The sequence below is a fragment of the Akebia trifoliata genome, chromosome 7 (assembly GCF_017979445.1).
Source record: "Akebia trifoliata isolate Shusen 1 chromosome 7, ASM1797944v1, whole genome shotgun sequence".
In the NCBI taxonomy this organism is placed as follows: domain Eukaryota; kingdom Viridiplantae; phylum Streptophyta; class Magnoliopsida; order Ranunculales; family Lardizabalaceae; genus Akebia; species Akebia trifoliata.
The window spans coordinates 28,048,531-28,076,473 of NC_141381.1; the positions used below are offsets into that span (position 1 = coordinate 28,048,531).

Sequence of the window (27,943 nt, forward strand, 5' to 3'; positions counted from 1 at the left end):
AAATAACGGAACCATAGCCTAGTAATATTAGATCTATGGGCTTCAACTTTCTTATCACAAGTCCTCAGCTAAGAGTCACTTGTCTTGTAGTTGAAGCAATTCGCATCTTTTCCCTATACATCCGTTAAACACCAAAACATTCCCCATACTCAACTCTCCTTCCACCGCCAACTAAGTTCGAATTTTTCGCTCCCGCCAGTTTAAACGATCTATTTTTTGGCGCCAATAAAAACAAAAATAAAATACTCTCTCTCTCTCTCTCTCTCTCTCTTTGTATCTGCGTGTGCGCGAATGGAGATCTCAAGCCCTCCATCCTTCTTTCAAGATCTCAGAACAAGAGAGCTTAATGGATTCAGAGGTATTTCTCGAACATTTCCATCCCTTTAATTTCTAATTCAATCTCGATTTCAACACTAGTTGCAATTTTTAAACCCTTTTTCTCTCTTAATCTCTGCAGTACGAAAGCGACCGCGTTTTAGCAACCTATCGTCAGATTCGGATGATTTTGGTTCTGGAGTTGTTTCAATCGAGCACAACGGTTCCCCCAATCCTCCACTGTCCGTTTCGTTCTGTAAGGTATACTTTATTTATTTATTTAAAGTAATTTTAATTTTATTGTGCATTTTTGTTTACTTATGAACCCTAACTTCGCAGACGCCTAGAAATTCTCATTTTCTAGCTGTTTCTGATGAATTCGGCTGCATTAACTTATACGATACTCGTAGAAAGCTTCCTTCTTTAAGCTCTTGCAGAGAAAATGCAGGTTTGCTTGTTCCCTATCTATTGCTTAACAACGAGAGTTTTTAGGGTTTTCATTTATCGATTTTTTATTCTGTTTTGTTAATTTTTAAGTATTGGTTTTCTGCTATATGGGTTTCAGTGAAAGCTAGGGTTTTCCATTGGGTAGCTCATGATAATGCCATCTTCGATGTATGCTGGATCAAGGTAATTCCCTTATACCCACGTGTGTGTGTATGCGTGCGTGTGCTCTTTCCCTTTTTTTAATTGTAATTCAGAAAATATGGGTCTGGGCCATTTATTAATTTTATGATTTCAATTCCAATCTATTTTTGTAGGAAGACACCCACATTCTGACAGCTTCAGGCGATCAAACGGTAAATTCCTTAGCTTTGTTACATATATTAGACCTTAATTAGCCTTTGGCACATTTAATCGAATGCTGCAGAACAGAACACGTGAGATATATTGTTGGGTACACACTTGGTCATTTTTAGTTCTCACCTTAAATCCCACTATTTTTGACGTTCCACATAAATCTCATTTGTTGATGTCATATTAATAAGTTCATTAAGCTATATTTATTGTGGAGGGCTACAATAGCACTTTATCTGGATCTGAGACGTAATACCAACCAGAGTAAATCTTGATGCTAGGATTGGTTTAGTGTAAATCTCAAGGAGTAGATTGGCATGTATCCTGATATCTGCATTGGACCTGTTTGTTGTTCCATGTGGCATGATTGGGATGAAACGAGTCTCAAGGTTAATTACTAGAGGTTCCCTTGTTTGGATGAAAATGGATTTGGTTGTTAATTAAAGGGGCCTTGGTTTTTCTATTTAAAGTGTCAATCCCCGATGATGTAGTCTTTGGATTCATGACGAACTGCATAAAAAAAATCTCTTGTTTCTTTCTTTTGTGATGTGGTTGACTAAATGTGCGTATGATCCAAAGATCTATGATTCTTGGAGGAATCGGTAAGATCAATGCCACCCTGATTTTTGTCTCCACATTTACCATGTTGACCTCACTGGTTGATTTTCAGCTTACATAGGAAAATAAATTAATTCTCTTCTTAATTTAATGTTTTAAAATTTCAAAAATGTTTGCTTATCTGGACTCATATATCTTCCCATGTACTGTTCAATTGTTCTCTGGAAGGAAAATTCACAATTGCCTGCCATTATTCATGGCCCTCCTGTACGAAAACTGTATTTGGTGGATTCCAGAGACGACTTAAGAAACTGAAATGATAGAAATTAAAAAAAAAAAAAAAAAAAAAACTTTGGATTCATAGTCTAGTGAACCACAACAAAATCTGAATTTAATTGCTGAGTCTGCTATGACTTGGCAACAATTTGTACATGCTGTTCATGTACTACATGTTTCTTTTTTTTTTTTGAAAAGTATAATATATTGAAATGTGGGAAAACAAAATACAAGGAGGCCGAGACAGCCTCCCACAGCGCTACATGTACTATATGTTTCTGCTCCACTTCGTCGTTGTACAATCATCCATTACATGAATGTATTGTTCAAATCTGCTAATATACTTGTAGTTTACATTTGTTGTTCCCACTCATAACAACTAAGCGTGATACAAGTGATTCGACTACTAACTGAAGCCGAGTCACTTGGAAAAATCTATGAATAGGAGTCTAGCTTTAGTCAATTACTTATTTCTAATTTGATTCTAATAGCAATTGGATTGAACAACAATTTTGGCTTGGGCAGATAAGGGTTTGGGATGTAGAGAAAAAGGAATGTGTCAATGTCTTGACAGGGCATACAGGAAGCGTGAAATCATTGTGTTCTCACCCATCTAATTCTGGTAGGATCATGTTATTCATGATATATTTTCCGATCACCAAGAAAGCTTATATATGTTTAATTGATCTCAAAATACTATTTTTGTTAATCAGACCTTGTTGTATCTGGTTCAAGAGATGGATCCTTTGCTATTTGGGACTTGAGATGCAAGCTTAGTTACACAAATAGTCATGGGGAGCACTCATTATTGTATGTTTCTGTTATGATCTCAAATTCTGGTTTTCTTTCTATCATGAAATTAAGTAGTTTGGGTTACAGTTCTACATTTTTAGGTGCTGATTTGTATTTTACTTTGCTGCAGCCCAAGTTCTGTGGTCAAAGGTGCTCATGTCGCAGCTCTAGGAAAACGGACTAGGCGTGGAAAGGTTTGTCAATGAGTTTTGTTCCTTTTTTATTCTTCTTTTTGTTGACTGAATAACTAGACACTTTTCTTGTATTCTTCACTGAAGATTGAGTTGTAACAGGCAGCTTCCATGAGCATCACATCTGTTCTTTATCTTAAAGATGAAATTTCTATTGCCAGTGCTGGAGCAGTGGACAGGTTTGTGTGTGTTGAGTTCTCCATTATTGGACCTACTTTGTAATTTGTATTAATGCTTTTGTAGTGGCGGTTCTTTTGGTTTGATCTTTGTAATTTGGTTCATTTCAGTGTTGTGAAATTCTGGGATACCCGGAACTTGAAAGCCTCGATCACTCAGACATGTCCCCATCCCGAACAATTGCCTGAAAAGGTCAGTTGGATCCACATCAAGTATGTTATACTGAAAGTTAACATACATTTTCTGAGTGATTTTATGCAAATTGGTTAAATAGAAACTATAAAATCCCTTTGAGGAAGATGGAGCTCTGCTTCACCTACCTTTCAATAAATAATGGAGAAAAGAAACCTATAGGCTGGATTTTGAAGCCTCTTGGCTTGTCCAGTCTACCTTGCATAAACACAATCAATTAATACTAAATTACCCATTTTACGAAGTTAAGGTTGAAGTTCTTGACATATTGATGTGCCAATTTCAGGAAAGGAGGGTACATGGGATATCTTGCCTATCGCAAGATTCAAATGGTGTGTTTCTCTCAGCTTCTTGCATGGACAGTAGGTATTTTCCAATCACTATTCTTTCCTTTTTCTCCCACAATGCATTATCTTTCGTGCCCAGTAGCATACAAAATCTCAAACATTGTTTTATCATAATGACTGAGATCATAACACTATTGAACTGTGCTCTAACCTCAAGATCATGGGTTCAATTGAAGCTAACCTAAGACCTCCTCACTTAGACTTCAAAATGCATGCGTATACATTCAGAAATAGTAAAAATAAGACTATTCTAAGATTTTATTTTCGTTCAATCAGAATATACTTGTACAATGTTCTTCAGCTTGATAAAGGCCCCATTAATACTTTCTCTGGAGGCTGGTTTGACACATTTTATGTTAAGGTAAACCCTTTGTATTTGTTTGCCTTACTATCGAATATTTCATTGGTGTCTATGTTAGGATAATTGTGTTTATTATTTCTTTAATTTTGATTCATGTAATTGCAGTCGGCAATTAGCCCAGATGCCACTCACATACTCAGTGGTTCAAGTGATGGAAATGCCTACATATGGCAGGTTCTTGTTTGATTTATCAGTTAAATTAGTTTTCTTGTTTTTTGGCTACTTTCCAGCTTCATATAATTACTTGTCAAAATGTTTTTTATCAGGTGAAAAAACCTCTAGAAGTTCCTATCACGTTGAGAGGTCATGATGGAGAAGTTACAGCTGTAGATTGGTGCGTATTAAAGGCAGTGTCATTCGTCAGTGTTACATTCTAAAAGTGTTATCTCCCCTAATACTTGCTTCTTTACAGGTGCCCATCTGAAATTGGAAAGATAGCAACTTCTTCTGATGATTTCACGGTTAGTGTAACCACTTAACAAATTAACTCGAACAAAATGTTCAACCATGTCCTTCAAGCACTATAGAGTATCGTGTGCTAGTCTTATCGCTTGCATTTCTCTAGAAGATGAAGTTTGTCTTTTAAAAACGACACTTACACATACAATTATTAGTGTTGAGTATATATTTTCCTCCACTCTTGGGTGTGCCATACCCCAGTTAAGCCCCATGACCCTCTTATATTCATAGTTCTCCCCCTCTTTATTAGATCGGTCTTTTAGTGTAGATGGTTGGTTAACATGGTGTCAGAGTTTTAGGTTCATATAGGTCACAGGTTTGATTCGATTCTTTCCACCCTTGTGGGTGAGGGGAGTGTTGAGTGTATATTTTGCTTCACTTTTGGGTTGTCATACCCCAGTTAAGCCCCTTGACCCTCTTATATTCATAGTTCTCCCGTTCTCCATTAGATTGGTCTTTTGGAGTAGTTGGTTGGTTAACAATTAGTACTGTAGTACAAATCAAGGAAAAACATCTAGTTTGCATCTCATATCTATTAATATGCCCAATCAAATCTGATTTTCTATCATGCTTCAATTGATAGGTCCGTGTTTGGAATATCCAGAAAGGTTTCAACTCAAGTACTAGATCCCCTTCGGCTGTTCGAAGGAGAGTAATGGCAATGCCAAGCATTGAGTGTAGAAAACTGTTCATGGATGAAGATCCAATGGATCTCACAAAGGCTGCCAGCAGTCCTCATGCTTCAGAAGATGACTTGATTGGGGATTGCTCACCTAATAAGATTAAAATGCCTGAAATCAGTACACCAGAATCCACAAAGACAAAGATTTCATTAAACTCATTTTTAAATGAAAGCTTAGCAGTGGAGAAGACTCCAGAAGCTACATTGAAGAGCCCATCTTCGGTTCTGAATCCACCTTCTTCCTTGAAAAGAAGAACCATCCGAGATTACTTTGTCGGGATTTCATGATAGTTGAGGTTTATTGCTTTTGGATTTCTCTTTTACAACATACGTCGGAAGATTGGAATACAAAGTGCTGATATTTGGGTTTGGGTCCTGTCAAGAAAGTATGGGTTGAAGCTTATCAAAATAATTTAGTGTTACAGTATCCTTTTCATAAGTTCTAAATCTTTTGTTGTATCACCATTTTGCAGGGTTATATTTGAATGTAAATAAGGATTATTTGATCATAAAAATAATATTCCAAATTTTTTTTTAATGTCAGATATTTCATCTTCAATTATATATTTATTCACTTTGATGATAAGTTCCGATAGTTAAGTTTTGATGGACCCAAGTCTTCCCTGACACTATTTTTGAATAAAATCTGACCGCATTTTGGGCTTCCATGAGTTGGGGCTGGAAGATGGGCATTTCCTGGATCAAATCTTGCAGGCACTATTCACCAACTTAGCAAGATCAAAGAGCATGAAAACATGGAACATCAGTTGTGGTCCTTGGAGTTATGAAGCACACCCATATACCCTTTATTTGGAGTGAAGACTAGACTAAATTACCCTTATTCATGAGCCTAGTTTATCGATATTTGAGAATGGCAGCAAATGAACCTCTATAGTCATATAATCCTCGAGTGGCTAGTTTTACATGTGCAACAATATCATTTCCTGTGAAAAATGTGTTCCTATAAAACAATTGGAATTTGCCCGAAGTGTAAAGTTGGAAGTTAGCAAGACGCTTTGTATCATTGACCAGCCATGTTCAATATAGGACAGCCAGGTTGTAGGGTATAGGTGACTAAATTAAACCATTGTGATGCTTGGTACCAGACCACTGTTCTGATAAAGCACATGATCTATACCGGATGGCCCCTCCATATGGGGATCGGGTAGGGGTGGCAAATAAGTAATCTCTTTAAGTGCCCCCTCTTGGCCAAACGGTAATGGTAATTTAGTAAAATAACTGACTCAATTTTACCCCTTTTGGGGATTATTTAGTCACTATATAAACAAATAAGGGAATTATGGTCTAGAATTTAATTCTAACAAAACTTCGTTAGCATCAATAACACGCGTACTCCTGCATGTTTTTGGCCACAGCTAACCACAACAAGTGTCTTAGGCAGTTAAAGGCAAGAATACATGCACTTAAATCTCTGAAGCGGATTCCTTGTGATGGCACGCGCTTATAGCTGTTTCATTATTGTATTGTCGTTTATCATCAATGCGTTTCGTTGTTTCTCGGTGTGTTTTCTTATAAGACATGGGGTGCTCTCTAGCCAAACCAGACTCAAGCCATTTTCTTCAATTATAGAATAGTAGGTTCTTATTGATTTCATGGAAGATGATGAAAGCCCTTGGAGATGCCCATCAGAAGCATTGGATTTCGACAATTTAATTCAATGTGCATGTCTCAATGGTCTTCTAGGAATGGGTGGCATTGGAAAAATTAATGGGGTGCTTAAGGGTACCCTCCCTACAAAACCATGGTATGCCATCTTCTATTATTTTGGTCTTCCTTGACTTATGTTTCCTCTTCTCTCATAGAAACCTCCCTCCAAAATATATTTCTTTTCAACACACTTTTGAAAGTTTTAGTATTGGCTCTTCCATTTTGCATTTTTTTTCTTGGTAGGAAATATAGGATTGTACTTTCACTTACATGTGCTCTCATTTTTTATTTTTCTTTAATAATTCATTCAATCATTTAATATCTACTAATAAAACTTAGTCGACTCGAAAGGAAAGTGATTTATATTGGATATTTGCTAAGCTGGAAATAAAAACTAAATAGCTACAACAAGATAAGGAAACTTACAAAGTTAAGGAAAAAGGTTTAAAAATTAAATTTGAAAGGGTTAGAGGAATTTCAATTGAACGTGGATCTGAGAGGGATGAAATCCATTTTCTTTTTTGAGATTCTTGTTTTAGTCTAATTGAAGAAGTCTGAGTTGGGCGTCGGAGTGTATTTGATAGTTACAGCACCATTACTGCATGCTCAGGAACCTTCACATAGATCTCAAGGCAAAGAAAACCCCCCCTTTTCAAGTTAATTGATCCATCAAAACAGTAAAGACCTTATGCTCATTAACCAAGTTATGTCTTTTTTTATTGGAGGTTTGAGTGAGGATGGCATTTTTCTTCTACAAGCCATGGAGTTCAAAAAATCCAAACATCTCATAGATAGATAAAGATGTAGGAATTTATCAAACTGTGCTCCTTCGTATACGTCAGGAGTCTATATTGATGAGATATGACTAGAAAAAGTATGAAATCAAATTCTTAGGGAATTATACATTTGTGTACTAATAAGATTATTCACTATTTCTCAAGATTATAAAACAAAAATTTAAAAGTTGCTTGGGCTAAGAGAAAGAAGAGGTCAAGTATGAATGGCATAACATCTACAATTGGATTGAAAAAAGCATAAGCCTTGGGAAATTTGGCGAAGAAAAAGTACTCGAATGAAGGGTAAAATTAAAATAGATATAATTACAGCGATCGTTCACCGAAGTGTGTTATTTTCATGTTTAAATTTCACTTTTGTTCATTATTTTCACTAGAATATGAAGAAAAGAGCGTAAATGATTGATTATATATTTCTCAATTTGATAAAAGATAAAATTTTAAATTAACTAATAGCTGGAAATTTCCTTTTTAATGCAGTTTTTTTCCTCGGCTAAGATGTGGAAGGGTGTAGGGTACTGTGGCTAACTCTTGGGATTGTCCGAGTTCCAAACCAGAAGTGGGAAGCACTTTGGTATGGATATTAAATATGCAAGGGTTAGCATGTTAGACAGAAACAGGATGTTTATTGAAACGTCTGATATTGAAGTCTTTCAAGAAAAGAAAAGAAGAACATCATACTAATAGTCTTGTCCTCGACAATTTTTTATTTTATTTTTAGTTTATTATTACTTTGTGTTGATCTTCTAGACTTGGTTCCGGATAGAGTGGAATGGAGGAACATGATTCATTTAATTTACCCCAAACTGTGTGATAAGGCTTTGTTGTTGTACTTTCGATAATCAATGAAAAATTTCCCTATTAGTGTCAAAATTTTTCTCTTTTATAATTGATTAGCAACCACCAGTGTAATCACTAATGCCTTGCACGTACTCGATGGCTTCACTAATGCATAAAATGTTTTCTCTCAATTTTGCATTTGATCCCTTTTTGGACACTTCTAATTAGGGGTGGGTAACGGGTCAGGCCGGACTTAATTGGACCTTAAAATCCTAACCCAAACCCATTGACATATTTTTTAGGGATGATCAAGGCTTTCCCTGCATTTTTTTCTAGTGTCGAAAAAAAAAAAAAAAGGAAAATTATAAAAAAAATCTAATTTTTTATTATTATGAAAAAAGTAACATATTTTTTATAATTATTAAAAGGAATCCAAATCGGCACTTGAAGTGTTGATTTCATATTTTAATAATAAAAAAAAAAATTGGCACTTCAAATACCGATTTTTTAAAAATAAAATAAAATAAAATATCGGCATTTAAAGTGCTGAATTTGCTGAGATTTAAAAAAAATAAAATAAAATTTCCCTAATTTTTTTTAAAATGACCTACGCCCTATAAGGTTGGCTCACAGCCCAACAAGCGTTTGACATGTGGTGCAATGACATCAACAATAGAAAGAGAATCTCCCCTCTTGCCCGCGGCCCACATATTTATGTTTTTAGATTTTAAATCTTAAAAAGAGTCGTTGGGCCCACATTGATTATCATATTGACAATCTAACAACACAACCTTTTAGATTTCATGAAAATATTCATATTAGAAAAAAAAAAAAAATTTCAAGCTTGATCTAAGGTGTTGAAAATGGATGGTTATTGAGAATCCAAATTTAAAAATAAAATTCAACGGTGAAAAATAACTATATTTTAATTTTTTTTTAAATTCACATAATTTTATCCTCTACAACTCCATTGCATTCGATCATATTTTTGAATGTCACAAGGTGATCAAATAAGAAAGTTAGTTTTTTTTTTTTTTCACTATGGGCAGGAGAGAGAAAGGGGCATCAAGGGTGTTGGCCAAACACATTGTCCATGTATCATCATTTAAAAAGAAAGAAATATTTTTTCAAATTGGAAGCTGTTTTTAAACAACGCCCCAGATTCCCCTTTCTCTCTCCTACTCATAGTGAAAAAAAAAAAAAAAATCAAACTTTCTTATTTAATCACCTTGTGACATTCAAAAACCTGATCCTATGCAATAGGGTTGTAGAGGACAAAATTATATGAAATTAACAAAAAAATAGATATTTTTCACCGTTGAATTTTATTTTTAAATTTGGATGCTCGGTGGCCATCCATTTTCAACACCTTGGATCAAGTTCGAAAAATAATATTTTTTTAATTAATTTTTTATATTTAAATTTGAATAGTTTAATGAAATCTAAAAGGCTGTGTTGTTGGATTGTCAATGTGATAATGAATGGCCCAACTACCCTTTCTAAGATTTGAAATTAAAAAAAATAAATATGTGAGCAGCGGCACTCTCTATTGTTAATGCCATTGAGCCACATGTCAAACGTTTGTTTGGCTATGAGCCAGCCTCATAGGCATAGGTCATTTAAAAAAAAAATTTAGGGAAATTTTATTTTATTTTAAAATTTTCGGCAAATTCATCACTTTAAATGCCGATATTTCATTTTATTAAAAAAAAAAAAGAAATCAGCATTTGAAGTGCCGATTTGGATTCCTTTTAATAATTATAAAAAATATGTTACTTTTTTTTATAATAATTTTTTTTATTGTGTGGATAATTTCTGCTTTTTATTTTTTATTATTAAAAATTAAAATCCGCACTTCATGTGCGTTTTTGAGTTCCTTTTAATAATTATAAAAAAATATGTTACTTTTTTTTTTATAAATTTTTTTTAAAGGTTTGTTTTTTTTATAAATAATTTCCCCCAAAAAATATGGCAGATCATCTGGAAAAATCTAAAAATTTGGGGCATTACGATCATGTGATCCGCTTGGATATTGGCCTAGGAATCTATTATGGATCCACCGACTGGTGCAAGAGCAAACCACAACTGTTGCTGTTCAAGGAGAACTTCTCCTGGTTTAAAAATTTGTTGATATTTGATTATGATTGATGGAAAACTTCTCCTGGTGCTCTCTATCCTTAAGGGATAGTTAAGAGTTTTGTAATTCAGGAACTTGTGATGTTTAATCGAACTTCAATTTTAACAAGTTCTTATATGTATGTATTTGTTTCATGTTCATGTAATACGAATTTGTTTGATAAAAAGATCTTGACAAGTTGTAAATTTTCTTATTGGATAATCCTTGGAAGAATCTGTAAAAATTTTAGTGTTGGTTTTGTGGGTAGAAGAAAGGTGAATTAATATGCATGAAGATTCATGGTTTAAAATATCGTATCGAGTGAATGTTTAGGTTAATGAAAAAACCAATACGGTATCCATCGATACATTCCAACACATATCCGATATATTCTCCCAAATACATGTATTAAGATACAAAGGCTTCTTATTCCACAACAACAAAGCGCTTTTTCACTATTACATATACTAGGGTATTTCACTCGGAAAAGACACTACATGAAAATTTTAAAATTCGATAGAAAAAATTGACAGGCCAAAGCCCACGAATTTTTGTAACTAAATTTTGACAGTCTATGACCGTCAAAATTCTAGATATTTCCAGATTTGACGGCTTAGAGCTGTTGAATTTCTCCCTTTCTCTAGAGGCTGGTTTGACACATTTTATGTTAAGGTAAACCCTTTGTATTTGTTTGCCTTACTATCAAATATTTCATTGGTGTCTATGTTAGGATAATTGTGTTTATTATTTCTTTAATTTTGATTCATGTAATTGCAATCGGCAATTAGCCCAGATGCGACTCACATACTCAGTGGTTCAAGTGATGGAAATGCCTACATATGGCAGGTTCTTGTTTGATTTATCAGTTAAATAGTTTTCTTGTTTTTTGGCTACTTTCCAGCTTCATATAATTTCTTGTCAAAATGTTTTTTATCAGGTGAAAAAACCTCTAGAAGTTCCTATCACGTTGAGAGGTCATGATGGAGAAGTTACAGCCGTAGATTGGTGCGTACTAAAGGCAGTGTCACTCTTCAGTGTTACATTCTAAAAGTGTTATTTCCCCTAAAACTTGCTTCTTTACAGGTGCCCATATGAAATTGGAAAGATAGCAACTTCTTCTGATGATTTCACGGTTAGTGTAACCACTTAACAAATTAACTCGAACAAAATGTTCAACCATGTCCTTCAAGCACTATAGAGTATCGTGTGCTAGTCTTATCGTTTGCATTTCTCTAGAAGATGAAGTTTGTCTTGAAAAAATGACACTTACACATACAATTATTAGTGTTGAGTGTATATTTTCCTCCACTCTTGGGTGTGCCATAACCCAGTTAAGCCCCATGACCCTCTTATATTCATAGTTCTCCCCCTCTTTATTAGATTGGTCTTTTAGTGTAGTTGGTTGGTTAACATGGTGTCAGAGTTTTAGGTTCATATAGGTCACAGGTTTGATTCGATTCTTTCCACCCTTGTGGGTGAGGGGAGTGTTGAGTGTATATTTTGCTTTACTTTTGGGTTGTGATAACCCAGTTAAGCCCCTTGACCCTCTTATATTCATAGTTCTCCCGTTCTCCATTAGATTGGTCTTTTGGAGTAGTTGGTTGGTTAACAATTAGTACTGTAGTACAAATCAAGGAAAAACATCTAGTTTGCATCTCATATCTATTAATATGCCCAATCAAATCTGATTTTCTATCATGCTTCAATTGATAGGTCCGTGTTTGGAATATCCAGAAAGGTTGCAACTCAAGTATTAGATCCCCTTCGGCTGTTCGAAGGAGAGTAATGGCAATGCCAAGCATTGAGTGTAGAAAACTGTTCATGGGTGAAGATCCAATGGATCTCACAAAGGCTGCCAGCAGTCCTCATCCTTCAGAAGATGACTTGATTGGGGATTGCTCACCTAATAAGATTAAAATGCCTGAAATCAGTACACCAGAATCCACAAAGACAAAGATTTCATCAAACTCATTTTTAAATGAAAGCTTAGCAGTGGAGAAGACTCCAGAAGCTACATTGAAGAGCCCATCTTCGGTTCTGAATCCACCTTCTTCCTTGAAAAGAAGAACCATCCGAGATTACTTTGTCGGGATTTCACGATAGTTGAGGTTTATTGCTTTTGGATTTCTTTTTTACAATATACATCGGAAGATTGGAATACAAAGTGCTGATATTTGGGTTTGGGTCCTGTCAAGAAAGTATGGGTTGAAGCTTATCAAAATAATTTAGTGTTACAGTATCCTTTTCATAAGTTCTAAATCTTTTGTTGTATCACCATTTTGCAGGGTTATATTTGAATGTAAATAAGGATTATTTGATCATAAAAATAATATTCCGAAATAAATTTTTAATGTCGGATATTGCATCTTCAATTATATATTTATTCACTTTGATGATAAGTTCCGGTAGTTAAGTTTTGATGGACCCAAGTCTTCACTGGCACTATTTTTGAATAAAATCTGACCGCATTTTGGGCTTCCATGAGTTGGGGCTGGAAGATGGGCATTTCATGGATCAAATCTTGCAAGCACTATTCACCAACTTAGCAAGATCAAAGAGCATGAAAACATGGAAGATCAGTTGTGGTCCTTGGACTTATGAAGCACACCCATATACCCTTTAATGGGAGTGAAGACTAGACTTAATTACCCTTATTCATGAGCCTACTTTATCGATATTTGAGAATGGCAGCAAATGGACCTCTATCGTCACATAATCCTCGAGTGGCTAGTTTTACATGTGCAACAATATCATTTCCAGTGAAAAATGTGTTTCTATAAAAAAAGTGGAATTTGCCCGAAGCGTAAAGTTGGAACTTAGCAAGACGCTTTGTATCATTGATCGGCCATGTTCAATATAGGACAGCCAGGTTGTAGGGTATAGGTGACTAAAGTTAAACCATTGTGATGCTTGGGACCAGACCACTGTTCTGACAAAGCACGTGATCTATACTGGAATGGTCGCTCCGTATGGTGATCGGGTAGGGGTGGCAAATTAGTAATCTCTTTAAGTACCCCCTCTTGGCCAAACGGTAATGGTAATTTAGTAAAATAAATGACTCAATTTTACCCCTTTTGGTGATTATTTAGTCACTATATAAACAAATAAGGGCATTATGGTCTAGAATTTAATTCTAACAAAACTTCGTTAGCATCGATAACACGCGTGCTCCTGCATGTTTTTGGCTACAACTAACCATGACAAGTGTATTAGGCAGTTAAAGGCAAGAACACATGCACTTAAATCTCTGAAGCGGATTCCTTGTGATGGCACGCGCTTATAGCTGTTTCATTATTGTATTGTCGTTTATCATCAATGCGTTTCGTCGTTTCTTGGTGTTTTCTTCTTATAAGACATAGGGGGCTCTCTAGCCAAACCAGACTCAAGCCATTTTCTTCAATTATAGAATAATAGGTTCTTATTGATTTCATGGAAGATGATGAAAGCCCTTGGAGATGCCCATCAGAAGCATTGGATTTCGACAATTTAATTCAATGTGCATGTCTCAATGGTCTTCTAGGAATGGGTGGCATCGGAAAAATTAATGGGGTGCTTAAGGGTACCCTCCCTACAAAACCATGGTATGCCATCTTCTATTATTTTTGTCTTCCTTGACTTATGTTTCCTACTCTCATAGAAACCTCCCTCCAAAATATATATCTATTTGTTCTTTTCTACACACTTTTGAAAGTTTGAGTATTGGCTCTTCCATTTTGCATTTTTTTTGGGTAGGAAATATAGGATTGTACTTTCACTTACATGTGCTCTCATTTTTTATTTTTCTTTAATAATTCATTCAATCATTTAATATCTACTAATAAAACTTAGTCGACTCGAAAGGAAAGTGATTTATATTGGATATTTGCTAAGCTGGAAATAAAAACTACATAGCTACAACAAGATAAGGAAACTTACAGATTTAAGGAAAAAGGTTTAAAAGATTGATTTAATTGTAAGGAGGGTTAGAGGAATTTCAATTGAACGTGGATCTGAGAGGGATGAAATCCATTTTCTTTTTTGAGGAAGAAGTCTGAGTTGGGAGTCGGAGTGTATTTGATAGTTACAACACCATTACTGCAAGCTCAGGAGCTCAACCTTCACATAGATCTCAAGGCAAAGAAAATCCCCCTTTTTCAAGTTAATTGATCCATCAAAACAGTAAGACCTTATGCTCATTAACCAAGTTATGTCTTTTTTTATCGGAGGTTGAAATGATCATTAGAAGAAGAATTATGCCAAAGAGTCATGTCTTGGTTTGAGTGAGGATGGCATTTTTCTTCTACAAGCCATGGAGTTTGAAAAATCCAAACATCTCATAGATAGACAAAGATGTAGGAATTTATCAAACTGCACTCCTTCATATACGTCAGGAGTCTATATTGATGAGATATGACTAGGAAAAGTATGAAATCAAATTCTTAGGGAATTATACATTTGTGTACTAATAAGATTATTCACTATTTCTCGAGATTATAAACAAAAATTTAAAAGTTGCTTGGGCTAAGAGAAGGAAGGGGTCAAGTATGAATGGCATAACATCTACAATTGGATTGAAAAAGCATAAGGCTTGGGAAATTTGGCAAATAAAAAGTACTCAAATGAAGGGTAAAATTAAAATAGATATATAATTATGGCGATCGTTCACCGGAGTGTGTTATTTGCATGTTTAAATTTCACTTTTATTCATTATTTTCACTAGAATATGAAGAAAAGAGCGTAAATGATCGATTATATATTTCTCAATTTGATAAAAGATAAAATTTTAAACTAACTAATAGCTGGAAATTTCGTTTTTAATGCAGTTTTTTTCCTCGGCTAAGATGTGGAAGGGTGTAGGGTACTGTGGCTAACTCTTGGGATTGTCCGAGTTCCAAACCAGAAGTGGGAAGCACTTTGGTATGGATATTAAATATGTAAGGGTTAGCATGTTAGACAGAAACAGGACGTTTATCGAAACGTCTGATATTGAAGTCTTTCAAGAAAAGAAAAGAAGAACATAATAACAATAGTCTTGTCTTCGACAATTTTTTTTTTTTTAGTTTTTTATTACTTTGTGTTGATCTTCTAGACTTGGTTCTGGATAGAGTGGAATGGAGGAACAATATTCATTTAATTTACCCCAAACTTTGTGATAAGGCTTTGCTGTTGTACTATCCATAATCAATGAAAAATTTATATACTAGTGTAAAATTTCTCTTTTGTAAATTGATTTGCAACCACCAGTGTAAGGATGACTTGCACGTACTCGATGGCATCACTAATGCATAAAATGTTCTCTCAATTGTGCATTTGATCCCTTTTTGGACACTTCTAATTAGGGGTGGGTATTGGGTCAGGCCGGTCATAATTGGATCTTAAAATCCTAACCCAAACCCATTGACATATTTTTTAAGGGATGATCAAGGTTTTCCCTGCATTTTTTCTAGTGTCAGGAAAAAAAAGAAGGGAAAATTATAAAAAAAACCTAATTTTTTATTATTATAAAAAAAAACATATTTTTTATAATTATTAAAAGGAATCCAAATCGGCACCTGAAGTGTTGATTTTATATTTTAATAATAAAAAATAGAAATTGGCACTTCAAGTACCGATTTTTTAAAAATAAAATAAAATAAAATATCGGCATTTAAAATGCTGAATTTGCTTAGATTTAAAAAAATAAAATAAAATTTACCTAATTTTCTTTCAAATGACCTACGCCATATAAGGTTGGCTCACAGGTTTGACATGTGGTGCAATGAGTCAATGACATCAGTAATAGAGAGAGCATCTTCCCTCTTGCTCGCTGTCCACATATTTATGTTTTTAGATTTTAAATTTTAAAAAGAGTCGTTGGGCCCACATTGATTATCATATTGACAATCCAACAACACAGCCTTTTAGATTTCATGAAAATATTCATATTAGAAAAAAAAATTTAAAAAATATTATTTTTCGAGCTTGATCCAAGGTGTTGAAAATGGATGGTCATTGAGCATCCAAATTTAAAAATAAAATTCAGCGGTGAAAAATAACTATATTTTAAATTTTTTTAAAGTTCATATAATTTTATCCTCTACAATTCCATTGCATTAGATCATATTTTTGAACGTCACAAGGTGATCAAATAAGAAAGTTAGTTTTTTTTTCACTACGGGCAAGAGAGAGAAAGGGGCATCGGGGGTGTTGGCCAAAAACATTGTCCATGTATCATCATTTAAAACTAAAGCAATTTTTTTCAAATTGGAAGCTGTTTTTGAACAATGCCCGAGATGTCCTTTTCTCTTTCCTACTCATAGTGAAAAAAAAAAAAAAAAAAATCAAACTTTCTTATTTAATCACCTTGTGACATTCAAAAACCTGATTCGATACAATAGAGTTGTAGAGGACAAAATTATATGAAATTAACAAAAAAAATAGTTATTTTGTCACTATTGAATTTTATTTTTAAATTTGGATGCTCGGTGACCATCCATTTTCAACACCTTGGATCAAGTTCGAAAAACAATATTTTTTTAATTAATTTTAATTAATTTTTAATTTGAATATTTTAATGAAATCTAAAAGATTGTGTCGTTGGATTGTCAATGTGATAATGAATGCGGGCCCAACTACCCTTTTTAAGATTTGAAATTTAAAAAAATAAATATGTGAGCAACGGCACTCTCTATTTAAAAAAATGAATATGTCAAACGTTTGTTGGGCTATGAGCCAGCCTCATAGGGCATAGGTCATTTAAAAAAAAAATTTAGGGAAATTTTATTTTATTTTAAAATTTTCGGCAAATTCATCACTTTAAATGCTAATATTTCATTTTATTAAAAAAAAAAAATCAGCACTTGAAGTGCCGATTTGGATTCCTTTTAATAATTATAAAAAATATGTTACTTTTTTTTTATAATAATTTTTTTTATTGTGTGGATAATTTCTGCTTTTTATTTTTTATTATTAAAAATTAAAATCCGCACTTCATGTGCGTTTTTGAGTTCCTTTTAATAATTATAAAAAAATATGTTACTTTTTTTTTAATAAAATTTTTTTAAAGGTTTTTTTTTATATAATAATTTCCCCCAAAAAATATGGCAGATCATCTGGAAAAATCTAAAAATTTGGGGCATTACGATCATGTGATCCGCTTGGATATTGGCCTAGGAATCTATTATGGATCCACCGACTGGTGCAAGACCACACAACTGTTGCTGTTCAAGGAGAAGTTGTTATTTGTTGATATTTGATTGTGATTGATGGAAAACTTCACTGGTGCTCTCTATCCTAAAGGGATAGTTAAGAGTTTTGTAATTCAGGAACTTGTGATGTTTAATCGAACTTCAATTTTAACAAGTTCTTATATGTATGTATTTGTTTCATGTTCATGTAGTACAAATTTTTTTGATGAAAAGATCTTGACAAGTTGTAAATTCTCTTATTGGATAATCCTTAGAAGAATCTGTAAAAATTTAAGTGTTGGTGGTTTTGTGGGTAGAAGAAAGGTCGATTAATATGCATGAAGATTCATGGTTTAAAATATTGTATCGAGTGAATGTTTCGGTTAATGAAAAAATCAATACGGTATCCATTGATACATTCCAATACATATCCGATATATTCCCAAAACATTCAATGTTTTGTATCGGTCTTGGCCGATACCAATACGTATCGACCGATACATTGCGATACATACCGATATTTTAAATCATGTGAAGAATTTCTGTAGACAAATTATGATTCCAATTGAAAAACTATGGAACTTATACTCTAGGGATGAATTCTCTCAAACAAGAAGGGTAACGATATTTACAGCGTTTATGATTGCAAATTTCGTGTTCAACACTTCTTCCAGTAATCCTATGGGATCTGTTTAATTTCTCTATTGGCCAAAACCCACTAGCATTGCTAGAGAATCCCCACATTTTCTTCCTGTTGTTGATGAATAAGAAATATTCTTGTTATTGCTTGACTCATATTCCCCCAAATACATGTATTAAGATACAAAGGCTTCTTATTCCACAACAACGAAGCGCTTTTTCACTATTACATATACTAGGGTATTTCACTCGGAAAAGACACTACATGAAAATTGGAAAATTTGACAGAAAAAATTGACAGGCCAAAGCCCACGAATTTTAGTAACTAAATTTTGACAGTCTATGACCGTCAAAATTCTAGATATTTCCAGAGCTTAGCGCTGTTGAATTTCTCCCTTTCTCTGGAGGCTGGTTTGACACATTTTATGTTAAGGTAAACCCTTTGTATTTGTTTGCCTTACTATCAAATATTTCATTGGTGTTTATGTTAGGATAGTTGTGTTGATTATTTCTTTAATTTTGATTCATGTAATTGCAGTCGGCAATTAGCCCAGGTGCGACTCACATACTCAGTGGTTCAAGTGATGGAAATGCCTACATATGGCAGGTTCTTGTTTGATTTATCAGTTAAATAGTTTTCTTGTTTTTTGGCTACTTAACAGCTTCATATAATTACTTGTAAAAATGTTTTTTATCAGGTGAAAAAACCTCTAGAAGTTCCTATCACATTGAGAGGTCATGATGGAGAAGTTACAGCCGTAGATTGGTGCGTACTAAAGGCAGTGTCATTCATCAGTGTTACATTCTAAAAGTGTTATTTCCCCTAATACTTGCTTCTTTAAAGGTGCCCATCTGAAATTGGAAAGATAGCAACTTCTTCTGTTGATTTCACGGTTAGTGTAACCACTTAACAAATTAACTCGAACAAAATGTTCAACCATGTCCTTCAAGCACTATAGAGTATATTGTGCTAGTCTTATCGTTTGCATTTCTCTAGAAGATGAAGTTTGTCTTGAAAAAACGACACTTACACATACAATTATTAGTGTTGAGTGTATATTTTCCTCCACTCTTGGGTGTGCCATACCCCAGTTAAGCCCCATGACTCTCTTATATTCATAGTTCTCCCCCTCTTTATTAGATTGGTCTTTTAGTGTAGATGGTTGGTTAACATGGTGTCAGAGTTTTAGGTTCATATAGGTCACAGGTTTGGTTCGATTCTTTCCACCCTTGTGGGTGAGGGGAGTGTTGAGTGTATATTTTGCTTTACTTTTGGGTTGTCATACCCCAGTTAAGCCCCTTGACCCTCTTATATTCATAGTTCTCCCGTTCTCCATTAGATTGGTCTTTTGGAGTAGTTGGTTGGTTAACAATTAGTACTGTAGTACAAATCAAGGAAAAACATCTAGTTTGCATCTCATATCTATTAATATGCCCAATCAAATCTGATTTTCTTTCATGCTTCAATTGATAGGTCCGTGTTTGGAATATCCAGAAAGGTTGCAACTCAAGTATTAGATCCCCTTCGGCTGTTCGAAGGAGAGTAATGGCAATGCCAAGCATTGAGTGTAGAAAACTGTTCATGGGTGAAGATCCAATGGATCTCACAAAGGCTGCCAGCAGTCCTCATCCTTCAGAAGATGACTTGATTGGGGATTGCTCACCTAATAAGATTAAAATGCCTGAAATCAGTACACCAGAATCCACAAAGACAAAGATTTCATCAAACTCATTTTTAAATGAAAGCTTAGCAGTGGAGAAGACTCCAGAAGCTACATTGAAGAGCCCATCTTCGGTTCTGAATCCACCTTCTTCCTTGAAAAGAAGAACCATCCGAGATTACTTTGTCGGGATTTCATGATAGTTGAGGTTTATTGCTTTTGGATTTCTCTTTTACAATATACATCGGAAGATTGGAATACAAAGTGCTGATATTTGGGTTTGGGTCCTGTCAAGAAAGTATGGGTTGAAGCTTATCAAAATACTTTAGTGTTACAGTATCCTTTTCATAAGTTCTAAATCTTTTGTTGTATCACCATTTTGCAGGGTTATATTTGAATGTACATAAGGTTTATTTGATCATAAAAATAATATTCCGAAATAAATTTTTAATGTCGGATATTGCATCTTCAACTATATATTTATTCACTTTGATGATAAGTACCGATGGTTAAGTTTTGATGGACCCAAGTCTTCCCTGGCACTATTTTTGAATAAAATCTGACTGCATTTTGGGCTTCCATGAGTTGGGGCTGGAAGATGGGCATTTCATGGATCAAATCTTGCTGGCACTACTCACCAACTTAGCAAGATCAAAGAGCATGAAAACATGGAACATCAGTTGTGGTCCTTGGAGTTATGAAGCACACCCATATACCCTTTAATGGGAGTGAAGAGACTATATTACCCTTATTCATGAGCCTAGTTTATCGATATTTGAAAATGGCAGCAAATGCACCTCTATCGTCACATAATCCTCGAGTGGCTAGTTTTACATGTGCAACAATATCATTTCCAGTGAAAAATGTGTGTCTATAAAACAATTGGAATTTGCCCGAAGCGTAAAGTTGGAACTTAGCAAGACACTTTGTATCATTGACCAGCCATGTTCAATATAGGACAGCCAGGTTGTAGGGTATAGGTGACTAAAGTTAAACCATTGTGATGCTTGGGACCAGACCACTGTTCTGACAAAGCACGTGATCTATACTGGGATGGTCGCTCCGTATGGGGATCGGGTAGGGATGGCAAATTAGTAATCTCTTTAAGTACCCCCTCTTGGCCAAACGGTAATGGTAATTTAGTAAAATAAATGACTCAATTTTACCCCTTCTGGTGATTATTTAGTCACTATAAACAAATAAGGGCATTATGGTCTAGAATTTAATTCTAACAAAGCTTCGTTAGCATTGATAACACGCGTGCTCCTGCATGTTTTTGGCTACAACTAACCATGACAAGTGTATTAGGCAGTTAAAGGCAAGAACACATGCACTTAAATCTCTGAAGCGGATTCCTTGTGATGGCACGCGCTTATAGCTGTTTCATTATTGTATTGTTGTTTATCACCAATGTGTTTCGTCGTTTCTTGGTGTTTTCTTCTTATAAGACATGGGGGGCTCTCTTGCCAAACCAGACTCAAGCCATTTTCTTCAATTATAGAATAATAGGTTCTTATTGGTTTCATGGAAGATGATGAAAGCCCTTGGAGATGCCCATTAGAAGCATTGTATTTCGACAATTTCGTTCAATGTGCATGTCTCAATGGTCTTCTAGGAATGGGTGGCATCGGAAAAATTATTGGGGTGCTTAAGGGTACCCTCCCTACAAAACCATGGTATGCATCTTCTATTATTTTGGTCTTCCTGGACTTATGTTTCCTCTTCTCTCATAGAAACCTCCCTCCAAAATATATTTCTTTTCAACACACTTTTGAAAGTTTTAGTATTGGCTCTTCCATTGGCTCTTCCATTTTGCATTTTTTTTCTTGGTAGGAAATATAGGATTGTACTTTCATTTACATGTGCTCTCATTTTTTATTTTTCTTTAATAATTCATTCAATCATTTAATATCTACTAATAAAACTTAGTCGACTCGAAAGGAAAGTGATTTATATTGGATATTTGCTAAGCTGGAAATAAAAACTACATAGTTACAACAAGATGAGGAAACTTATAAAGTTAAGGAAAAAGGTTTAAACATTAAATTTGAAAGGCTTAAAGATTGATTTAATTGTAAGGAGGGTTAGATGAATTTCAATTGAACGTGGATCTGAGAGGGATGAAATCCATTTTCTTTTTTGAGATTCTTGTTTTAGTCTAATTGAAGAAGTCTGAGTTGGGCGTCGGAGTGTATTTGATAGTTACAACACCATTACTGCATGCTCAGGAGCTCAACCTTCACATAGATCTCAAGGCAAAGAAAACCCCCCCTTTTCAAGTTAATTGATCCATCAAAACAGTAAGACCTTATGCTCATTAACCAAGTTATGTCTTTTATTATCGGAGGTTGAAATGATCATTAGAAGAAGAATTATGCCAAAGAGTCATGTCTTTGTTTGAGTGAGGATGGCATTTTTCTTCTACAAGCCATGGAGTTTGAAAAATCCAAACATCTCATATATAGATAAAGATGTTGGAATTTATCGAACTGCACTCCTTCGTATACGTCAGGAGTCTATATTGATGAGATATGACTAGGAAAAGTATGAAATCAAATTCTTAGGGAATTATACATTTGTGTACTAATAAGATTATTCACTATTTCTCGAGATTATAAAACAAAAATTTAAAAGTTGTTTGGGCTAAGAGAAGGAAGGGGTCAAGTATGAATGGCATAACATCCACAATTGGATTGAAAAGAGCATAAGCCTTGGGAAATTTGGCGAAGAAAAAGTACTTGAATAAAGGGTAAAATTAAAATAGATATAATTACAGCGATTGTTCACCGGAGTGTGTTATTTTCATGTTTAAATTTCACTTTTGTTCATTATTTTCACTAGAATATGAAGAAAAGAGCGTAAATGATTGATTATATATTTCTCAATTTGATAAAAGATAAAATTTTAAATTAACTAATAGCTGGAAATTTCCTTTTTAATGCAGTTTTTTTCTCGGCTAAGATGTGGAAGGGTGTAGGGTACTGTGGCTAACTCTTGGGCTTGTCCGAGTTCCAAACCAGAAGTGGGAAGCACTTTGGTATGGATATTAAAAATGTAAGGGTTAGCATGTAGACAGAAACAGGACGTTTATTGAAACGTCTGATATTGAAGTCGTTCAAGAAAAGAAAAGAAGAACATCATACCAATCTCAGCCTTATTTTATTTTTAGTTTATTATTACTTTGTGTTGTTCTTCTAGAGTTGGTACTGGATAGAGTGGAATGGAGGAACAATATTCATTTAATTTACCCCAAACTTTGTGATAAGGCTTTGCTGTTGTACTATCCATAATCAATGAAAAATTTATATATTAGTGTATAATTTCTCTTTTGTAAATTGATTTGCAACCACCAGTGTAAGGATGACTTGCACGTACTCGATGGCATCACTAATGCATAAAATGTTCTCTCAATTGCGCATTTGATCCCTTTTTGGACACTTCTAATTAGGGGTGGGTAACGGGTCAGGCCGGACCTAATTGGACCTTAAAATCCTAACCCAAACCCATTGACATATTTTTTAGGGATGATCAAGGCTTTCCCTGCATTTTTTCTAGTGTCAGGAAAAAAAAAAGGAAAATTATAAAAAAAAATCTAATTTTTTATTATTATGAAAAAAGTAATATATTTTTTATAATTATTAAAAGGAATCCAAATCGGCACTTGAAGTGTTGATTTCATATTTTAATAATAAAAAATAAAAATTGGCACTTCAAATACCGATTTTTTTAAAATAAAATAAAATAAAATATTGGCATTTAAAGTGCTGAATTTTCCTAATTTTTTTTAAATGACCTACGCCCTATAGAGTTGGCTCACAGCCCAACAAGTGTTTGACATGTGGTGCAATGACATCAACAATAGAAAGAGCATCTCCCCTCTTGCCCGCTGCCCACATATTTATGTTTTTAGATTTTAAATCTTAAAAAGAGTAGTTGGGCCCACATTGATTATCATATTGACAATCTAACAACACAACCTTTTAGATTTCATGAAAATATTCATATTAGAAAAAAAAAAAAAAATTTCGAGCTTGATCCAAGGTGTTGAAAATGGATGGTCATTGAGCATCTAAATTTAAAAATAAAATTCAACGGTGAAAAATAACTATATTTTAAATTTTTTTTAAAGTTCACATAATTTTATCCTCTACAACTCCATCGCATTAGATCATATTTTTGAATGTCACAAGGTGATCAAATAAGAAAGTTAGTTTTTTTTTTTTTTTTTCACTATGGGCAAGAGAGAGAAAGGGGCATCAAGGGTGTTGGCCAAACACATTGTCCATGTATCATCATTTAAAAAGAAAGCAATTTTTTTCAAATTGGAAGCTGTTTTTGAACAACGCCCCAGATGCCCCTTTCTCTCTCCTACTCATAGTGAAAAAAAAAAAAAAAAATCAAACTTTCTTATTTAATCACCTTGTGACATTCAAAAACCTGATCCGATGCAATAGAGTTGTAGAGGATAAAATTATATGAAATTAAAAAAAAAAAAAGTTATTTTTCATCGTTGAATTTTATTTTTAAACTTGGATGCTCGGTGGCCATCCATTTTCAACACCTTGGATCAAGTTCGAAAAATAATATTTTTTTAATTAATTTTTTTTTTTTTAAATTTGAATAGTTTAATGAAATCAAAAAGGCTGTGTTGTTGGATTGTCAATGTGATAATGAATGCGGGCACAACTACCCTTTTTAAGATTTGAAATTTTAAAAAATAAATATGTGAGCAGCGGCACTCTCAATTGTTAATGTCATTGGGCCACATGTCAAACGTTTGTTGGACTATGAGCCAACCTCATAGGGCATAGGTCATTTAACAAAAAAAAATAGGGAAATTTTATTTTATTTTAAAATTTTTGGCAAATTCATCACTTTAAATGCTGATATTTCATTTTATTTAAAAAAAAAAAAAAAAATCCGCACTTGAAGTGCCGATTTGGATTCTTTTTAATAATTATAAAAAATATGTTACTTTTTTTTATAATAAATTTTTTTATTGTGTGGATAATTTCTGCTTTTTATTTTTTATTATTAAAAATTAAAATCCGCACTTCATGTGCCTATTTGAGTTCCTTTTAATAATTATAAAAAATATGTTACTTTTTTTTTAATAAAATTTTATTAAAGGTTTTTTTTTTATAAATAATTTCCCCCAAAAAATATGGCAGATCATCTGGAAAAATCTAAAAATTTGGGGCATTACGATCATGTGATCCGCTTGGATATTGGCCTAGGAATCTATTATGGATCCACCGACTGGTGCAAGAGCATACCACAACTGTTGCTGTTCAAGGAGAAGTTGTTATTTGTTGATATTTGATTGTGATTGATGGAAAACTTCCCTGGTGCTCTCTATCCTATAGGGATAGTTAAGAGTTTTGTAATTCAGGAACTTGTGATGTTTAATCGAACTTCAATTTTAACAAGTTCTTATATGTATGTATTTGTTTCATGTTCATGTAATACGAATTTGTTTGATAAAAAGATCTTGACAAGTTGTAAATTCTCTTATTGGATAATCCTTGGAAGAATCTGTAAAAATTTAAGTGTTGGTTTTGTGGGTAGAAGAAAGGTGGATTAATATGCATGAAGATTCATGGTTTAAAATATCGTATCGAGTGAATGTTTCGGTTAATGAAAAAACCAATACGGTATCCATCGATACATTCCAATACATATCCGATATATTCCAAAAACATTCAATGTTTTGTATCAATCTTGGCCAATACCAATACGTATCGACCGATACATTGCGATACATACCGATATTTTAAATCATGTGAAGAATTTCTGTAGACAAATTATGATTCCTATTGAAGAGCTATGGAACTTATACTCTAGGGATGAATTCTCTCAAACAAGAAGGGTAACGATATTTACAGCGCTTATGATTGCAAATTTCGTGTTCAACACTTCTTCTAGTAATCCTTTGGGATCTGTTTAATTTTTCTATTGGCCAAAACCCACTAGCATTGCTAGAGAATCCCCACATTTTCTTCCTGTTGTTGATGAACAAGAAATATTCTTGTTATTGCTCCACTCATATTCCCCCAAATACATGTATTAAGATACAAAGGCTTCTTATTCCACAACAACAAAGCGCTTTTTCACTATTACATATACTAGGGTATTTCACTCGGAAAAGACACTACATGAAAATTGGAAAATTCGACAGAAAAAATTGACAGGCCAAAGCCCACGAATTTTAGTAACTAAATTTTGACGGTCTATGACCGTCAAAATTCTAGATATGTCCAGATTTGACGGCTTAGAGCTGTTGAATTTCTCCCTTTCTCTGGAGGCTGGTTTGACACATTTTATGTTAAGGTAAACTGTTTGTATTTGTTTGCCTTACTATCAAATATTTCATTGGTGTCTATGTTAGGATAATTGTGTTTATTATTTCTTTAATTTTGATTCATGTAATTGCAGTCGGCAATTAGCCCAGATGCGACTCACATACTCAGTGGTTCAAGTGATGGAAATGCCTACATATGGCAGGTTCTTGTTTGATTTATCAGTTAAATAGTTTTCTTTTTTTTTTTGGCTACTTTCCAGCTTCATATAATTACTTGTCAAAATGTTTTTTATCAGGTGAAAAAACCTCTAGAAGTTCCTATCACGATGAGAGGTCATGATGGAGAAGTTACAGCCGTAGATTGGTGCGAACTAAAGGCAGTGTCATTCTTCAGTGTTACATTCTAAAAGTGTTATTTTCCCTAATACTTGCTTCTTTACAGGTGCCCATCTGAAATTGGAAAGATAGCAACTTCTTCCGATGATTTCACGGTTAGTGTAACCACTTAATAAATTAACTCGAACAAAATGTTCAACCATGTCCTTCAAGCACTATAGAGTATCGTGTGCTAGTCTTATCGTTCGCATTTCTCTAGAAGATGAAGTTAGTCTTGAAAAAAGGACACTTACACATACAATTATTAGTGTTGAGTGTATATTTTCCTCCACTCTTGGGTGTGCCATACCCCAGTTAAGCCCCATGACCCTCTTATATTCATAGTTCTCCCCCTCTTTATTAGATTGGTCTTTTAGTATAGTTGGTTGGTTAACATGGTGTCAGAGTTTTAGGTTCATATAGGTCACAGGTTTGATTCGATTCTTTCCACCCTTGTGGGTGAGGGGAGTGTTGAGTGTATATTTTCCTTCACTTTCGGTTTTTCATACCCCAGTTAAGCCCCTTGACCCTCGTATATTCATAGTTCTCCCGTTCTCCATTAGATTGGTCTTTTGGAGTAGTTGGTTGGTTAACAATTAGTACTGCAGTACAAATCAAGGAAAAACATCTAGTTTGCATCTCATATCTATTAATATGCCCAATCAAATCTGATTTTCTATCATGCTTCAATTGATAGGTCCGTGTTTGGAATATCCAGAAAGGTTGCAACTCAAGTATTAGATCCCCTTCGGCTGTTCGAAGGAGAGTAATGGCAATGCCAAGCATTGAGTGTAGAAAACTGTTCATGGATGAAGATCCAATGGATCTCACAAAGGCTGCCAGCAGTCCTCATCCTTCAGAAGATGACTTGATTGGGGATTGCTCACCTAATAAGATTAAAATGCCTGAAATCAGTACACCGGAATCCACAAAGACAAAGATTTCATCAAACTCATTTTTAAATGAAAGCTTAGCCAGAAGCTACATGGAAGAGCCCATCTTCGGTTCTGAATCCACCTTCTTCCTTGAAAAGAAGAACAATCCAAGATTACTTTGTCGGGATTTCATGATAGTTGAGGTTTATTGCTTTTGGATTTCTCTTTTACAATATACGTCGGAAGATTGGCATACAAAGTGCTGATATTTGGGTTTGGGTCCTGTCTAGAAGTATGGGTTGAAGCTTATCAAAATAATTTAGTGTTACAGTATCCTTTTCATAAGTTCTAAATCTTTTGTTGTGTCACCATTTTGCAGGGTTATATTTGAATGTACATAAGGATTATTTGATCATAAAAATAATATTCCAAAAGAAATTT

At 34.1% G+C, this 27,943-nt stretch overlaps 2 protein-coding genes and 2 long non-coding RNA genes across 6 annotated transcripts; all 4 read left to right on the forward strand.

The window, feature by feature from the left end:
* Window positions 1-284: 284 nt before the first annotated feature.
* LOC147398758 (Transducin/WD40 repeat-like superfamily protein) lies at window positions 285-27,916 on the forward strand. 3 transcript variants are annotated; one of them, XM_086448044.1, is made up of 16 exons: window positions 285-358; window positions 458-576; window positions 655-763; window positions 881-945; window positions 1,077-1,115; window positions 2,473-2,569; window positions 2,661-2,757; window positions 2,870-2,933; window positions 3,033-3,109; window positions 3,218-3,299; window positions 3,586-3,665; window positions 3,923-4,007; window positions 26,387-26,455; window positions 26,549-26,616; window positions 26,695-26,743; window positions 27,325-27,916. In XM_086448044.1, exons 1-16 carry the CDS (start codon window positions 292-294, stop codon window positions 27,766-27,768), a joined length of 1,611 nt encoding a protein of 536 aa, XP_086304170.1. In that variant the 5' UTR covers window positions 285-291; the 3' UTR covers window positions 27,769-27,916. The 3 variants fall into 3 exon arrangements, with proteins under 3 accessions (XP_086304170.1, XP_086304171.1, XP_086304172.1); XM_086448045.1 differs by lacking the exons at window positions 26,387-26,455; window positions 26,549-26,616; window positions 26,695-26,743; window positions 27,325-27,916 and adding exons at window positions 11,284-11,352; window positions 11,444-11,511; window positions 11,590-11,638; window positions 12,220-12,962; XM_086448046.1 differs by lacking the exons at window positions 26,387-26,455; window positions 26,549-26,616; window positions 26,695-26,743; window positions 27,325-27,916 and adding exons at window positions 4,113-4,181; window positions 4,274-4,341; window positions 4,420-4,468; window positions 5,050-5,888.
* LOC147398759 (uncharacterized) lies at window positions 6,626-8,483 on the forward strand. Its single transcript, XR_015179999.1, has 2 exons — window positions 6,626-6,913; window positions 8,091-8,483. It is a non-coding gene; the product is annotated as an uncharacterized LOC147398759 (long non-coding RNA).
* Window positions 13,850-15,696, forward strand: LOC147398760 (uncharacterized). Its single transcript, XR_015180000.1, has 2 exons — window positions 13,850-14,087; window positions 15,309-15,696. It is a non-coding gene; the product is annotated as an uncharacterized LOC147398760 (long non-coding RNA).
* Window positions 17,730-20,414, forward strand: LOC147398761 (uncharacterized). The gene is made up of 6 exons (XM_086448871.1): window positions 17,730-17,780; window positions 18,652-18,723; window positions 18,829-18,897; window positions 18,989-19,056; window positions 19,135-19,183; window positions 19,765-20,414. Exons 1-6 carry the CDS (start codon window positions 17,730-17,732, stop codon window positions 20,149-20,151), a joined length of 696 nt encoding a protein of 231 aa, XP_086304997.1. The 3' UTR covers window positions 20,152-20,414.
* Window positions 27,917-27,943: the final 27 nt, after the last annotated feature.